This window comes from Paralichthys olivaceus, chromosome 11, assembly GCF_024713975.1.
Source record: "Paralichthys olivaceus isolate ysfri-2021 chromosome 11, ASM2471397v2, whole genome shotgun sequence".
NCBI lineage: Eukaryota > Metazoa > Chordata > Actinopteri > Pleuronectiformes > Paralichthyidae > Paralichthys > Paralichthys olivaceus.
In genome coordinates, this window is record NC_091103.1 from 15645393 (window position 1) to 15662576 (window position 17184).

At 40.7% G+C, this 17184-nt stretch overlaps 1 protein-coding gene across 1 annotated transcript; it reads right to left on the reverse strand.

Moving 5' to 3' along the window:
* Positions 1–3588: 3588 nt before the first annotated feature.
* ppp2r1bb (protein phosphatase 2, regulatory subunit A, beta b) lies at positions 3589–16738 on the reverse strand. Its single transcript, XM_020088397.2, has 15 exons — positions 16580–16738; positions 15839–15929; positions 15560–15660; positions 14846–15078; positions 14439–14586; positions 14177–14332; positions 12889–13003; positions 12676–12746; positions 10878–11012; positions 7916–8089; positions 7684–7744; positions 6091–6245; positions 5811–5953; positions 5176–5267; positions 3589–5088 (listed from the first exon to the last, which is right to left on the reverse strand). Exons 1-15 carry the CDS (start codon positions 16655–16657, stop codon positions 5072–5074), a joined length of 1770 nt encoding a protein of 589 aa, XP_019943956.1. The 5' UTR covers positions 16658–16738; the 3' UTR covers positions 3589–5071.
* Positions 16739–17184: the final 446 nt, after the last annotated feature.

The following is a 17184-nucleotide window of genomic DNA, read 5'->3' on the forward strand; positions in this document are numbered from 1 at the left end:
AGGAAATGTCAGCATTATTAGCATGGCATATTTGAGTGCAAGCTCAGGGCCTTTAGTGAGAGCATTATAAAATCTGAATGTAAAATTTAATAAATCCTGTTCTCAGTTAAAAGTATCTCCAAGCATGAATCAAATCAAGTCAAATCTCAGTTGGTCACTTTCTCAGTCACTTTCTCATTTCCCAATGTCCTCTTTGGTTTCTTGCACAGACGTGTCGAAATTTCACAGATAATCCGAAGGCTCTCACTCGGACATTTGCATTCACACATGCACTTCCCCCCTGGAGAAAGTGCGGAGAATGTCTGGAGTTCAGTGCATGTCTGAAAGCAGGTGCAGTTCCAGGGGTCCAGGGGGCGCTGTGGCAATGGCAGACATGCCATCCTCCTTATTCTAAGTTTGTGTGCCATCACAATGATTTTGAGGTCAAAAAAACACTTTCAATCGGATCCATCGGATATGAAACAAACATAATGGCAGCTGATGTAAAAGAGTATTCTGACACGCTTTAATGTTATAAATGAAAAGTGCGACCTCGTGGCAAATTGCCCTGAAGCACTGCAGCGTTTTTCTACGTAAATGCAGTTATTTATAGTATGTGTTCTGTGGCACCGTCTGCTGTTGAGACCTCCAGCCGCCTGACTGACACTGACACTCCTGGGGGAAAGAGACCAGAGATAAGAAAGCTGATAGGACAGACAGATGTAATCTCCTCTCTTTGACAGTTTTCTTTTTTCTCAGTAAAATATCACAATATCAGAGGCCTATTCCCTCATCAGGCCAGTAAGTATGCTGTAATGACATCAATGGTTTCCATGGCAATGGAGGGAGGGTAGATGACATCCTACTGCGTCTTTTAGAGCAGGAGATCACAGCACTGCTCCGGATGAGAGCCACACACACACACACACACACACACACACACACACACACACACACCTATAAAAGACAAACTTTTGTGACAAAAATGCACCTTTCCTGTGATATTTATTGTGTAACACACACACACACACACACACACACACACACAAAACCCCAGCAGTTCAGGCCTTGAAGCAAGTGAGTCTGACGTAAATGCTGTAGGTCTGTCTGTGTCTGTGTCTGTGTGTGTGTGTGTGTGTGTGTGTGTGTGTGTGTGTGTGTGTGTGTGTGTATTGCAAGTGTTCTATTTTTTGAAATCAGCTCTTCATCCACTGAAGGTTGCACTGCACTCATACACATGTGTGTGTGTCCCCCCCCCCCCCCATTATTTCAGCTCCGGCCCCTCGTCTCTGAAACACTTGCTTGACTCCTTTCATTATAAATGACACAGTCCTGGGAGGCAGCTGCATTGACGTCATGGCTCTCAGCGCTTTCAAGGGCTTTGGCTGCTGAACGAGCCCCCCCAACCCCCACCCACCCAAATAACAGGATCTAAATAGAAAGAAATAAGGTTTGTGCTGTATAATTACTGCCTCGTGAACTCAAGCGGATTTAAGAAGCGGATCCTCGAGTAATCACGTTTAAATGAAGGTTTTCTTGGTTGTAGCGACATTGTCCCTCTTTTGTATGGTCTTGCACACGTGAGGAAAAGTCCAAACTGTGGTTTTTGGTCCCGATGGTTCCACCTCCTCCTGTTTCACACCCTGCCTTGAAGCTGCAATAGCCTCAATAGCTCTTCTGAGGTCCCACAGTGGCAGAATATGCTGACACGCAGCAGCTACACCTTCCTGTGCATCACAGTATACGTGCATCATGTGCTCAAAGCGATGAGGTACACAGTCAAAAGGGCTGGGCGGAGGATTGGGAGAGCGCCTTGGCTCTAAGGAGGGCTGATGGATGATTTGAGGAGATTAAAAAGAGGAAGGTTGAGATTCTCATAAAGATCTCTGCCATGTGATTTACGGCCCTAAGCATCACTGCTCATTGCTCATTTGGGAATTAACAAAAACCAGAGTGCTTTAAAGACATGCTGCATGTTGCACAAATACTACGTACAGCAGTGTTGAGTGACGATAAAGTTGTACATGTTTCTCATGGATTCAAACCAAACTATCTATACAAATATCCATCCTGGACCCAGCCCTTATTTTGCAGCACTCCCCTCTTCTCCACAGCAGTAGCTGTCAGGGTGAGGGGCAGGTGTCAGCTGCAGATCCTGCCCGTGCTCTGCATGCTTCCCTGCGGCCAAAACAACCCTCTGCACCCGCACTTTCATCTCCGCAGCAGCTTCCTACCAGGTCAGAGCTGACCAAACATGACACCAGGAACATGTGGGATTAATCTGAGCTGTACTTTGTGTACTTAAGTGTATTGTTACAAAGCATAAAAAGAGAATTACACATCAGGTTTCACATCACTCAGTAACAGAGGACATTGTTAGGCCTTTTTCTGATGCTGAATAATTTCACAACATACCAATGAGACAGAGTTCAAGCTTTTCTTGCATTGGAATAAACACAATGTTTTCTGAAAACCCCTTCTGCTCACTGCAGCAGGTCCCGGAAGCCCCGAGGAGACTGAGGAGAACAGAGAACCTCTCGTGGAGAACTGTGACTGAGCAGATTTGTTTTCCAGCAACAAACATCAAGACAAGGCTTCCAGGAAAGATTCACAAGAGTGTCAAGATAATCCAGATTCTTTGAGTGCAGCTGGGCACACATGGTGCAGTTTCTCCAAGTAAGAGTGAAGGGAAATTGTAGTGTTAATATGAACAGATTGACCCCCACCCATACAAAATGTCTGTCAGCAAATATTTAGCAAATGGCTTAAAGTTTGTAGTCAACTGCTTTCATGATATTTTTAAAGTGAAAATAAAGTTGTGTCAACCGTTTTTCAAACTCATCTGCTGTCCATTATCACACTTCACCTTCTTCTGGCTGATCCATAGGAACCTTCAATCCATTCATTTGACACAATTCCGTGAACATACAGGAACTTCCGTTTCTTTTACTGGCTGTATTTTGACTTGTTTCAGTATTTGAACATTTCAAGTGTTTTCTACCACTAAATGTTCAACAACAGGTAGATACGTTCCTCAGATAATTTACTCTTAACAAGTTGCACATTTGCATGTAGTTTTCATAAAAATTTGTACCTTTAAACATAACATGCTTGTTGACTATACACGTTAGTAGTATGATCTGGCCTTGTCCCATATTCTGCAACTTATCAAGTAGATTTTCTACTTTTCTGGTTTCAAGTCCAAATTTGAATGGCACTCAGTAGACAAAATATCAAAACCAAACATTGTTGCCCATCTCACAGTGCCAGAGATGCAAACTTCTTTGACCCGTTTCATCCTTCCACAATGGACAAGACCAACAACATGGGCTCCTTGAGGGAGCTAAAGATCTGTAATTATCATGAAACAATGTGATTTAATTTCACTTAATTACAGTAGATGTTTTCTGTCACATTCAATGTAATTATCAAGTTTACTGTGAACAGTGTTTCACTGTTTATTACAAGGACAACTCACTGATTCAGTACAGACTCTAATAAAGTGGCTGTTTTAATGGGATTGTTTCCTGTTGCAGTAAATTGGCCATTACAGTAGCAAGTGGCCCTCGTGTTTGAGCACTAACTCATTATAAAATCAGGCTACACTTGTTCCGTTGAGTTACTTTATTCAGATCAAGATACAGTAGTACAGCATCCCAACTGTGGAGAGAATTCAAAATAAAAGCAGTCTTTGCGATACAGGACAATCAACGAACAAAGTTTATTCAAGAACAAAATGAAGAGGGCAGGAGGGGAGGAGTTCAGGGAAAAGACAGTTTCTTGTCAACCCAGGCGCTAGATATATTCAACCCACCCATAACCCCACCCCCAGGACCCACCCAATATTAAAACACAACGCAGCCTAACGTACACATACTCCATGTCCCCGATCCCACGTCCACCGTGTAGAGATTTGTAAGCGACTGCCTTGGTGTTCACCAATCTGATGCTTTTAAATCTCATGTACAGTTGAGGACTTGGCATGGACTGAAGGGAGGCTCTAGGACAGAGTGCCACGCTTTCTTTAATCCCACAGCCCTGATAGCTGTCGTCAACTTCTACCATTCCATTATCGTCCGAGGAATTAATCGTCCCTCACAGAAAAAAGTTTAGTTTGTTTACAGGACAAGTGAACTAAAAGAAAACACCACCGCCTTTTAAAGTCATTTACACAAAGATTTAAGAGTGATGCCGGAACCTATTGCAGAAAAGTCACAATTACTACTTTCCACCCGTGCACATCAACGGTATCACTGAGGAGGAATTATCATAAGCAACACTTTCCGACCGAGCTGATCCCTGTTACACTGGGCCGAGGTAATTCATGTGTCTGACCGATCGGCTCTGTGTTGCTGAAGAGAACAAACAGTGCAGATAGAGTTGGGTGAGGACACTTTGAGATTGATTAGTACTATGTAATCATAGAGTTCATCAGATTACATGCAGTAATGGATGTTCCCATTATTTTTTGCCAAAACTTTGTACACAACAATCTTGTGAGGCATTTAGGACACAACAGGTTTTAGTCTGATGGAAAAAAAAAAAAAAAAACTAGTCCTGCAGAGAGTTTTCAGTCAGGACTCTGGGAGAATCAGAGGGCTGATTCCGCAGCTAAACCAACGGCTTGTTTCTCAATCTGCTTTTTTTCTTGGTTAGCGTCTAGCACTGGGAGGGAAGGGCAGCAGCACGGCCCTGGGTGCTGGCCGGCGAACATGGACACGTGGTGCGCAGCAGTGACTGTGGCTTAAGTACAACAGTGGCCGAAGATGGAAAAGGGTAGGAATGTGAGAGGGGTTTCTGGTTAGCGATGCCTAGCTAGTACAGTAGCACATTGGTCAGCATGCACCACTCGTTTTCATCATACGCTGCCTTGCTAAAGCACCCATTTACAGCAAAGAAGAAGGTTAATGAAGAAGCCTGTGCTACGCCTGGACATGGATGACCATTGGACAGTAAAAAAAGAAAAAAGGAAGAAATTGTTAACAGCTTTTTCTATACATTTATCAGTTGTTCCTGAACATCAATAAATATCTTGTAAAAGTGTTTGCGTTGTTGTTTTGGGTGGTTGTCTGGTTTCGCCGTGTTGGGTTGGTTATGCTAGGGCCAGAACTGCGGAAAAAGAAGAATACGTTGTCATGTCAGATAAGATTTATGGTATTTACAGTTTGTAAACAATGATGGAAGAAGAAGACTTACCACTGATAGCCTCCTGGGCAAAGTACTTGACATCCATGTCTGTGTCTGAGGCCAGCTTCTCCAGCACTGGCTTCACCTCCGTCTGAAGGGCACTTTGGGACAAAGATGGAGGAAGAGAAAAATGTAACAAAATGTCTATGTGAGTAATTACAATTAATATTGAGATCAATTATTCCTTCAGTCTAGGGATCAAACATTTTATTGGACTTTCATATTTAAAGTTAGGGTCGGTAATCATGCTAGCAAGTGCAGGGGACACTCATACACCTATACATCCAACCCCCTACCATCGGTCCTCCCTTCAAAACTACACCCCCAATTAAAAATTTATTTTATTTCTTCACCCGAATTCAGAAACAAAATATAAAATCATAGCATCAAATCTAATCTAAACAAAACCAAAAAAGGTCTACTTTAACTGACATGTCAGCTCTGAAAATGTAGAGCCAAAACATCTCAACCGCCCCCTGCTGGTTGGCTGTGAGTGTTTAAATTGCTTCACTTGATTTGCAGTGGATACATTTTAAACGTCAATACCACAGTCCATCATGTTCATTTAACTAAGGGAAGCCAAACTTGTGATCGAGATAATTATTATTAATTACAATTATTAATTACAATTAAAAACAACATACTTGCTGTCGAGGACGGGCCCAATCTTCTGAAGGGACTTTGCCACATTGAAGCGAACGTTGGCCACCTGGTCGTTGGACATCTTGAGCACCACTGGCAACATCTGCTTAGTGGTGATGTCCTGGCCACAAGCCTCTGACAGAGCCTGAACCACAACACAGGCAGGTTACTTGACGTTCAGACAGAAACTATATTTAGAAAACGTGATCAGAACATTAAACCCTTAAAAATAACTTTAAGGAACCAAATGTGAGAGCGAGCTGATGACGCCGTTTGACTCACATTGATGCAGAACAGAGTGGTCATCCTGTGGAGATAATTGGGGTCGTTGGCCATGCCCAGCACTTTGGGTACGATGGTGTTCTGAGCCCATTCAGCTCCAAACTTCTCCACCAGCTTCATTAGATTACAGGTGGCCGCCTCACGGATGGCATACACTGGAAAATCACAGTGACAACATTCAAAATCTAAAATTGGGAAAGCAGTGGCCTACAAGCTCTTTATTAACACACCTAGTCAATATAGATAAAGAATATATCAAACTCATGGTGTTTGTACAATATTTCTGAAAGTGGACAAAGAGTCAGAGGGAAAGATCTGGGCCGATTTCTCTAGTTCAGTCTTTCTTTGAATGGCTTATGTAAGGGTGGCACAGCCCTAACCCCAGCAACACACTCAGCAACACACACGGACAGAAACTCGCAACAGCAGCATTCCAATGATGTAACCCAGCTGGTCCTTTGTCCTCAATAGCGAGTGCATTTCTCTAATTGGAAAACAATGTGATGAGAACACTACACAGACTGGGTGCAAAATGGATGTAAAAGACTATGTTGAAGATGATAGAATGGGGTACAGTATTTTGGAGCTCGACAGCTCTTCCAGCATTAGAATCTGGATTTGGAGTCTTGTCTCAGAAAACAGTTCTAGGTGGACAGAAGAGCCCAGGGCCTGCTCTAATATCAACTCAACCTCAGAATGAGTCAACTGATGTTTTATTCCATAACTCTAGAATTAATACACAGAATAACTTGCAGGGTGTTGACTTCAACATCAAGTTAAACTTGGTGAGGTAATAATATCAAGGAACTATGACAGAATTAAACAAAGCAGTTTAACTATACTACTGTGACAGAGATCCAGTTTGTCAAAAATCAATGTACTACAGGATGTAGTACAGTTTCATATTAATCTGTCCCCACTCACAGCTACACAGTACTGTATACTAAGACCTGTCCACATCCTTCTAGCATGTTTGTGATGGCAGAGATCTGCTTATTGCCACATCTCAGCCTCAGCCCCCTATTTTCTCACTCCCACCGCCTCTGCCGATCAATCTCTTCCCTTCTACGTCTGGTTCTCTTTGTTCTGGTAATAACACAGTATCAGTAAAGTGGTGAGAGAAGACCCCACTGTTAACTGGCTGCTCTCATGTGAGTAAGAGCTGCAATGTTCTAATACGACCTTCCTTAAGTGTGTAATGGAAAATGAAGAGACGTAACAGGAGTTGAATGTGAGATCCTTCCAGAAAGGGCTTGAGCATCATAACAGTGTTAGAAGCTGCTGCAGGGCAGCAAGAGTCAAAGTGAATTAAAAAAAAGAGGACAAGTGGGACAAAGGAAATAAAACGGTTGCCAAGGAAGTTCGTTGTTTTTTTATTGGTTTGCAGAGCATGTAAATAATATAAATAAAGCTATGCGGTAATAATAGTTGGGATTAAAATAGTTTTTTAGAATTTAGGTACATTCCCAAAAAAGCTGTTAACACAAGTGTCTATTTAAATATATATTTAAAAAATCTGGCATGACAGATGTCAAGTTCAATTTGTTAGTGTCTGAATTAATTCTTAACATGAAAATATGAATAATTCCTTACCATGATCAATGAGCCAGGCCATACAAAGGGTGTTGAGCTTCTCATCAAAGAACTCCACTCCCTGAAGAAACAAGGACAGTGTAATTTGAGCAATTTCCTGGACACCTACAGGCCTGATAAAGCAGCTATTTGTCTGCATATCTATAAGACTTCTAGAGTGTATGCATGGTACTAATTACAAGGACCTTTAAAACACATTTTATAAAAGTTTCATCATTCTTCCTAGACTCACCAGCTGTCCTGCTAACAAGGGCATGTACTCTATAATGGCGAGGCGGACCCTCCACTTCGCATCCTCTGCCAGCTCCACTATGGCCGGCAGCAGGGACTGGGAAAGCTGACGGATGCCAATCACTTCGTTCACACAGTCGAGATTAGAAATGATGTTGAGACGCACCTCTGGGCACTGCGACAGAAAAACGAAGATAAAAAAAAAAGTTAAGATTATGGCAACACAACTCCATCCTAACTAAGAAAAATATTTATCTCATAAATATGATTCATTCTGAAGTTAAAATATATTTTTTAAGCTTTATTTGAAATAACTAAAGCAATGTTTCTTTACTGTCTTCAAAACCAAAATTTCTTGGCTCCAGCCAAGCCACTTCGGCCACTGAACTATTACCCCTAAGCAGTTTTGTCTATAATAATGAATCCTCAGTTTGTATCCGAAAGCCTTACATGGAGATATGGTTTAGTTTTACTTTAGACAGGATATTAACTGGAACAGCTAAACAAGCCTTTTCATCCACATAATCTAAAAACACAAAGGAAGCAGCCATTAACTACAAAATGATTTGATAAGTCAAGTCTAATTAACCAGGTTGGAGGAAAGCAGCAGCCAAAGAAAGGCAGTGTGACAACATGAAATAATTTGGCTCTTGTATTAATGACATGCCTGCAGAATGTTTTTCATCGAGCTTCTGATAACACTGTGCTCTGACAGATTAACCTTGAATTACTTAAATTTGCAAGTCAAAGCAAAACTGTCAGTTTGGACTGTAATCTCATTAGACAGTTCTGGTCTGGCATTTGTGTTGTGAGGAAATTAGGCCAGTTTTTAATAGGAAGAAGCAAATGAAAGCCTCAAGCCTTCCAAAACATCCATATACCTTTTGTGTCTAACCTGCCAAACTCATGTCTGGTGTCGATGGGTGAATCAATGTCATGGAAAACGTACTGAAGAAGTGACAAAGTTACTGTTGTTCTAGATAAAAACATTAAGTGCTTAGCCCATTTTTACACAGTAAAAATCATTAAAACACATTGGTTAACAGGAAACCAGGAATAACCATTTCAAAAGTATGTCTACTAACTGAAATGCAATGACGACAGATTGATGACAGGATGAATAGAATTTTATTGCGAGACCAGTCTTTGTGCAACTTAACCATCTGAAACTGTAGCCTTCAATTACCTCTGTGCATACAAATCCATATGAGTCAACGATCACTTGATAAAGTTTGGCAGCGTCCGGCCGTTTGTTATGATTCCCTCTCAACTCAGCTTTTCATTTCTAATTGTATGGGCTGCGTCTGGTTGCCAACAGCATGAATCATACTGCTATGCAGCCAGGTGGCGGCCAGGTACATCTGTTGGCTGCAGCAAAGAGGCTTTACCTGGACTCAGATATGCTGATCACTAAAGAAGTTAGTCAAAGTCAGATGATTCACAGGAAGCTTTTGCTGTGAATGTTACCAAACCAAACACTGTCCAGAGAGTTTTCTAAAGCCAGATGTGTAAAATATAACACAGAAAACAGAGTCATGAAGTCAGGCCCATTTCAAAACTTCCTTTCATATCCAAATCCTCAAATAGGTGGTTCTGACCAACTTCTAAAAGTGTGTAAGAATAATTTTTTTTTGACCAATTCCAGTCAGGATTTCACAAAAGACATCACCAATCACCAATGACTTATTAATGTCTGCCGATGCTGGTGAACATGGCGTATTACTGCTCCTCGACTTCAGTGCCGCATTTGACAGCATTGATCATGATATCCTGATCAATAGACTAGTGCAGTAGTATGTCGGCATATCTGGAACTGCCCTTAGTTGGTTCAAGTCCTATGTCTCAGATAGACAAATCTCAGTTTCCATCGGCAATAACAAACTCATCCCTGGTCCCACTGATTTGCGGAGTGCCACATGGTTCTATTCTTGGTCCCATCCTATTCTCGCAGTACGTGCTCCCATTAGGAAACGTCATCAGCCACTTTAATGGGATATCATATCACTCCTATGCTGATGACACCCAAATATACTTGTCCTTCAAGCCAGACAACGTTAGCCGCATGAGTGTTATAGCAGGGTGCCTATCCGCCATTAAGGAATGGATGTCACTTAACTTCCTTCAGGCAATCCCTGGTAGCTTGTTTGCAGCTTGTTCAGAACACTGCTGCTCGTATTTTAACAAATACAAACAGTGGGGTTTATATCACGCCAATTCTTGCATCCCTTCATTGGTTACTATTTAAATTCAGGATTGATTTTAAGATACTTCTAATAACTTTTAAAGCCCAACATGGGCTGGGCCCAACCTACATCGCAGCTCTTGACTCCTTATAATCCCAGTCATAACCTGAGATGGCCAGCCTGTCCCTGTTGGCTGTCCCTAGGTCAGGGCTGGCCACTCATGGTGACCGGGCGTTTTCTGTCAGGGCCCCAAGGCTCTCGAACTCCCTGCCAGATGAGATTAGGCTTGCAAACTCAATACCGATCTTTTAATGACTTATTTTTACAGGAAACTATTTCTAACATGCAACTTGTAATTACTTTCACTACAATAATCAGATTTATTGAGTTCACGTATGATGTTATTGAGCTCAGAGGCTCAAGAGGTAATGACGTCTGATCTACTGAGCGGGCCACATGGCTTTCATAGCAATGCCATACAAGCCAGTAGCCAGTCAGATTTACCTTTATCCTCTCAACATTATTGTGATTAATAGGCTGAAACACTTGATGACACCAACGTACAATTGAAGTTATTATTTTCATTACAACAACCACTCTTACAGAGCTCAAATGTGTTGGTTAAACTCAAAACATTAAACTGAATTGAATACCTTTTGATTATAATTTATTCGTTTTCTAGCCATGGATTTAAAATTTTTCTTGTGAAGCACTTTGTAACTTTGTTTAGATTAGTGCTATACAAATACAGTTATTATTATTATTGTGTATTTCCATTACCTCGTCCTTCAGCTGAGCCAGGAAGAGAGGCAGTAAGTGCTCTATTGTGTTGTCCTTGCCCAGGATGGTTGAAAGGCCCATAATGACTGAGGCCAGAGCTGACTTCACATGCTGGTTGGTGTCTGAAACGAGCTCCTGGTCAGAGACGGGACACACAGGAGACACAGCGATCAGCACAAACAAATAGTTAAGACCGAAGGTACATAAACAAACATCAAGAATACTGCTATAACTCCTATCCAAAACACAGTATACAGAGAGAGGCTATAATTGACTAGTGTTTAAATACACAGGAAAGTGGACTTAATACTAGTGCAGACAAATAGTCATTGCAGTTAACTACCGTATGTGGAATAACTTCATATATGATGTAAACAGAAACAGAGATATGGCATCATGTAAACAAAGGACACAGACATTTCTCAATACTCTGTAAAGTTCAAACATAACTAATCAAAACAATATGATGCAGAGGCAAATATTTTCTTACGGTAGCAATGTTGAAGATTTATGTATATTCTTACATGTTACTAGTGATAATTTTATTGCTCTCTAAAGTTGTGTGACTGCTGTGTTTTATCTTGTACAGTGTTGATATTATAAGTACAATGACACTGAGATTGATCTAAATGTGTTCTGCAACTACCATTAATTAAAAAAAAAAAAATCACTGGCAATGATGTAAGAATTTTAAAATCAGCAGCTCCTCAAATAAACTTATTATTGAACAAAATACAGCAGTGCCACCTGCTGTTCAACATTTGAACAACATAGTCACAGACAGTTTTAACCACAGTCTTTTGCAATAAAAACCCCACAAAATATGCCCCATGAATAGCATTTATGTATAGGGTTACATTAGTAGGCCTTTGGTTATCTAAAGGAATACTGTTAGTATAGAGCTTCTCTCCTTTTTAAGCATATGTACGCAAATGGTATCTACTTGAATGGATACCATGTTGACTCTGATCAAAAGATAAACAGAAAACATCCATAGAATGGAAATATTCATATTGGTGAAAATTCACCAATATGTTTGGTTCATCAAGGATCTTCTTTAAAGTTATTTGTTTACATCTTGGATGTTATTCTTGTAGTGGGGCTATTTCCTGGTCAACTGTTGAGGCTGTCAGGGGTAAAGTCTAGTTGAGAAAGCAATATACACCTTGAGAACTATCTTTTATGACAGTCGAAAGAGAAAAACAACCTTAAAATCCTTATATATATATTCAACTTTACATGTGCTCCCTGGTTAAATGTTGACCTATACCTGTACCGTCATGAACAGCCAATTGTACTGTATAATAGCCATTTTTAGAAAAACCTTTGGTTTTACATTCATTAATTTACCTCAGATATATTTTCATAATTGTTCTTTCCATCTCTCTTCATCTATCCTTCCCTGAACTCCATAAATAATCCCAAATCCAAGTTCCCTCTTGGTCTATGAGGTTAAACTTTGTTCAAAACTAAAAGCAATGTTCACATTAATGTTCTTAAACTGAGTATTAAAAGAAATAATAAAAAAAAACATTTGACCACTGTTGAATGTCCTATTGTCCCACCATACTTGAAATATCAGTTATAATTTAAAAAACTGGGTTGTAAGAAAGAAAGAAACTGCTTTCATTTAAGTGGATGTCACAACACCACATGTCTACATCAATGCTTTAGGGTAGATTATAAAAAGATACACCTCTGGTTCTTTTCCATGTTAAGTAACACATACAAAAATCTAATTGTTATACTAAGAACAGAAACACCAGATAAAATTGTGGCTGCTAGAGAAGTTATTTACCTTGACACAGGGCAGAATGTGGGTCATGATGATTTGCTCACGGTTGTCCTCTGGGAGGTTTTCGCAGAATTCTAAACAAAAGGAGGACACAGTCCTTAAAATATGGAACACACTGGACAAGAAGCTGAAACATCTTATTCAATGCAACCAATGAAAATTCCTCTCGTTCAGACATTGGGGATTTGGTTAATTTAAGTGTAGTTGTGTAGCTACCTTTGACTTTGTTTGCTGCAGCAGCGCGAACCTCAGCTTCACAGTCCTTCAGGAGATTCTGGAAGGCCGGGACCAGATCGTTCTTGGTGATCTCAGGCCCCACTGCCTTCTGGAGCTAAATTCAGAAATCGAGATTAATCAGATTAATCATGTGTGAAAAATAACAGAGGCATTTTGGTGGTTATAGTTTCAAATCAACAATAAAAGGTGGCAATGACAGACACAACAGGAGACACATCTACAATGATTGAAACAACGTCTGTGTTAACTGAAATACTGAAAGTTTGTAACAGGGTGGTGGTCATCGATAAAAAAATCCTACTGAATGAAAAGATTATATAAAATCATTCATCAAATTTGGAAGTCTGGCTCTGAGCATTGCAATGCTTCGATATACAGAAAACTTGCAATTATCCCACTCACAATTTAAAATGCTAAAGTCCTGAATGCATTAGAACAGTCTGGTTAACAAACTTGGTCAGAGAAACCCAGTAAAAGATGCATTACTCTACTACATTTTACAGCAGCGAGAATTTATTCTGGTTCCCATGTTAATTCTGGAAGCATGGAGACTATGTTACTTTTTTTACCTCCTATTAAATTAGCTAAAGAGATGAAAACAACTCACTTAATTTATTGTATGTTTGGGGGAGTGGCCATGACGTAATTATGGATCACATTCACTAATCTAATCCTATTCAGAATACCATAACCCAGTCAGTATTTGTGTCTGCTAGATACTTTGTTGGTTTGACCTGTCCTCAAGCATTGCACAGTCGACAGGAGCTTGTTTTGTCATCATGAAAGCTAAACACGGGTGACATGCCCACTATTCCTGCAGGGACTGTAAACAGGGCAGCAAATAACACAACTGATGGGAATACATGTTATTAAACACAATACTGATAAATGTGGTATTGTGATACCTTTCTAGTATCAGTATACCATACAACAGTATGCAAAGCACAGTATAATTTACCTGCGTCATCCTCCTTAGAGTCAAGGAGCACTTTTTTAAGTTCAACCCCATAGTCTAATCAACTATTTCATCTCAGTAAATTCACTTCAGAAAGGGGGTCTGAGACATGTTTTTGCAAGGGAAATCAGTAAGCTTAACTATCAAATGTGAAAACAACAACTGGAAGATGCTCCAGCTTGACACTGACTGTCATTATGCAAATGTAAACCAAATTGCTACATAAAATAGAAAAAGGGATAGGGACTGTTAAATATGACTTGCTGTTCAACTGTAACAGCTAGAAAGTAAGGCGAGAAGGAAGCAACTTACTTCAGAGAACTTGTCAGCCACCATGTAGCGAACCCTCCAGGACTTGTCCTCTGCAGCCTGGCGCAGCGTTGGCATCACAAGCGTCTCCAGGTCCTCCTGGGGCAGCAGAGTGGCAATGCTCACACATGCTTCCACTGCAAGCAGCCGCACTGAGTCCTAAGAGAAAAATGTAATGGTATTAGTTTGGTCACATCTGGTTTACAAGTATAACCTATAGTGTAATAACAGATAAGAATGAATGTTGGAAATTAAGTGACCGTACCTGCTCGTCAGAGGCCAGAGCAGTGAAGAGGGAAATAATGTCGCTTTTTACATAATCAAGCTCCAGGACTTTGGCAAACTCCCCCAGTTTAGATGCTGCAGCACGACGCACCATAGGAGTGTCATCTGAACACAAGGTGCGGAAATGCCTAGAGATAAAACCAGAGACATTTTTATCAGAGAAATTGTTTGGAGGAAACAAAACTCACTGCAGAACCAAACCAGGTTAGATAGAGATATATATATGATATGCAATAATGTAATGAAAATATATTATGTGTATGCATGTGCAGACGTGAGTATGTGTATATACTCACGTCTGTGTGTGTGTGTGTGTGTGTGTGTGTGTGTGTGTGTGTGTGTATATATATATATATATATGTTTCCTTTTGTTAGGAAGCCACTTACTGACGAATCTCAGCCTTGACAGTGCTGGAGACACGAGGATAACAGACGCTAAAGAGGCCACAAGCAGATGTACGAGAAGTGAACCAGTCACCACTGGCGAGCCGCTTGACCAAAGGCTCAAAATGGACCTCCAGGTCAACTGGAGAGTGCTCCTGAGAAATCTTTCGCAGTGACTCCACAGCTTTGTCTCTTACTACTGTTTCTTCCACTGTAGCTAGACTCTCCAGAGGAGGCTGCAAGAGAATGGAAGATGGTATTAGGTTACATAGGGACACAATTCTTTAAATACTCACACATACATGATGATATGGTGATGTCTATATAGATTTGGACAGTTAAATATTTATCTTGAGTTGTTTATGTTACAGTATTTTGCATTAGTGTAAGCTGAGGTAAGCAGAATCATCAATTTAGAGGAACAATCTTCAATAATATTGCCATAATATCCAAATAAAAAAATGTGTTACTGTAGACATTGCCGGTAACATCTCTGCCATCAAACTTATCAGCTAAAAACTTTTTCAAAGAGCTGTATCCTTGCCAAAAATGAATTAAATCACTCGGATAAACATAGCACTGTGCTGTGTGGGCCACATGCACTTCTCAAAGGATTAGAAAAATGTTCTGTTTCTGCCTAAAGGGCGGGGCAGAAATGTGTTACCCATAAGCATATATTGACGAGCTGCCCAGTGAAGTAGATGCCACTTAACTTACCAGGAGACAGTGGACATACTCAGGCCCTCCCACCAACATAGTGAAATTGCCAAGCTGTTCAGCCAAGGCCAAGAGAACTTCATCTTCATCATAGATGGTATCTAAGGGATGACAGGAAGACGTGAAACACGTGTAAAACTGGAGATTCAATTATGAAAACACCATCGCTATCAGCCATTGTAACACCTTGGACTGTTGTTAAAAAAGGATTGTTTTACAACGTACACCTCCTCTCTTTATGACAATGACACTTATGGGTAAGATGATTGACTTTCTTACCTGTGAGGAAGGGAAGGAGTTCAGTGCGAGTCCTCTCTACTCCAAGGGCCAGGGCAATGGTGGACAGCTTCTTGATGCTGTTCAGCCGTAACTGTACACAAAGCAGGAATAGCGTTAACTACAGATTAGCAGATTTGGCATCCAGTGTAAAAGAATCAATGAGAGCCATCGCAAGCTGGCGACCCAGGTAGAAATGTCTGGAAAGCTGCTTTCTTGGCTGCGATTCACATATCCGCCAAAATAGCTAGCTAACATTAAACAGCGCTTCAAATGGAGAGCCTTGTTAAAGCTTATGCTAAATGCTAGCTTTTAATTAGGTGACAAGGATCAAACCGGCTAAGAACATTGAAATCTACCTGCTGCGGCCTTGAACGCACTGTTATTGTGATTGCTAACTTTAGCGCTAGTTAGCACTACTTGGCTACAAGCAGTGCGTAAACGCTAGCGGCTAAACCAATGACCCGGTTGTCTTAGCTAACTCAATACATTAGATTTCACTTCATTAAAGCACCAACCGAATAAAACATGGAACAAACGATACTCTGGATTAACAATGAATATTGAGAATCAGCTTGACTTGTGAACCAGGGTGCGCCCGGCACAGCATTTCTGAGAGGCCTTAGCGGTTGAGGATAGCGAGCTTATCTGCTAGCAAGCCACCAGACTTGGGAAATAGGTGAAAATGGCTTCATTTCGCTGTAAAACATAAATAACGACTACAGCTGTAACCAGAGTTCCTACCTGAACATCCTCATTCCGCAGTTCATCGATGAGAACGGCGATGGGGTAGAGAGAGTCGTCTCCATCAGCTCCTGCCATTTTGGATTCTGCTGCAGTTTTCGAATGGCGCTGCTGTACTGAACTACGGGGTTTCTGCCAGAGAACAGCGGCTGCAGGGCCCTCCCTCCTCCGCTGCTGCCTTCACGGACCCACCGACATCCGCCGCTCAACAGACCGCGACACATTTACACATGAAACTAAACAAATACATCCTGTACTCAGTGATATAAAAACACCTGAACGGTGTAAATTGATCTGTGACAAGCGTTATATTATAATTATTATTTATGTTGTCTTGATAAGTTTAATTATTCTTATTATTAAATGTGCAGGATGCTCGAGGTTTTATTTCCTGTCAGTAGTAGTGAGTGACCCTCACTGTGCTGTAGTTGATGGGACCAATATGTCTTTTATTTTATCATATATATATATATATATATATACTGGAATATTTTTGATAGATGATCAAAATGTAGATAATAGATTATTTCATCATATAATTATAAGGACAATTGGACAAACAATTCACCTTCAGGATAAAAAGAGTTGTTAACACTTTGAGAGTA

Excerpts from the sequence above, each read along its gene's own strand:
- ppp2r1bb (XM_020088397.2), bottom strand. The coding sequence starts at position 16,657 with ATGGCAGGAGCTGATGGAGACGACTCTCTCTACCCCATCGCCGTTCTC. Across the intron at positions 8,090-10,877 it reads TGGCTCAGCTGAAGGACGAG|TGCCCAGAGGTGCGTCTCAA; the intron begins GTAATGGAAATA and ends TTTCTGTCGCAG. Across the intron at positions 7,745-7,915 it reads CCTTGTTAGCAGGACAGCTG|GGAGTGGAGTTCTTTGATGA; the intron begins GTGAGTCTAGGA and ends TTGTTTCTTCAG.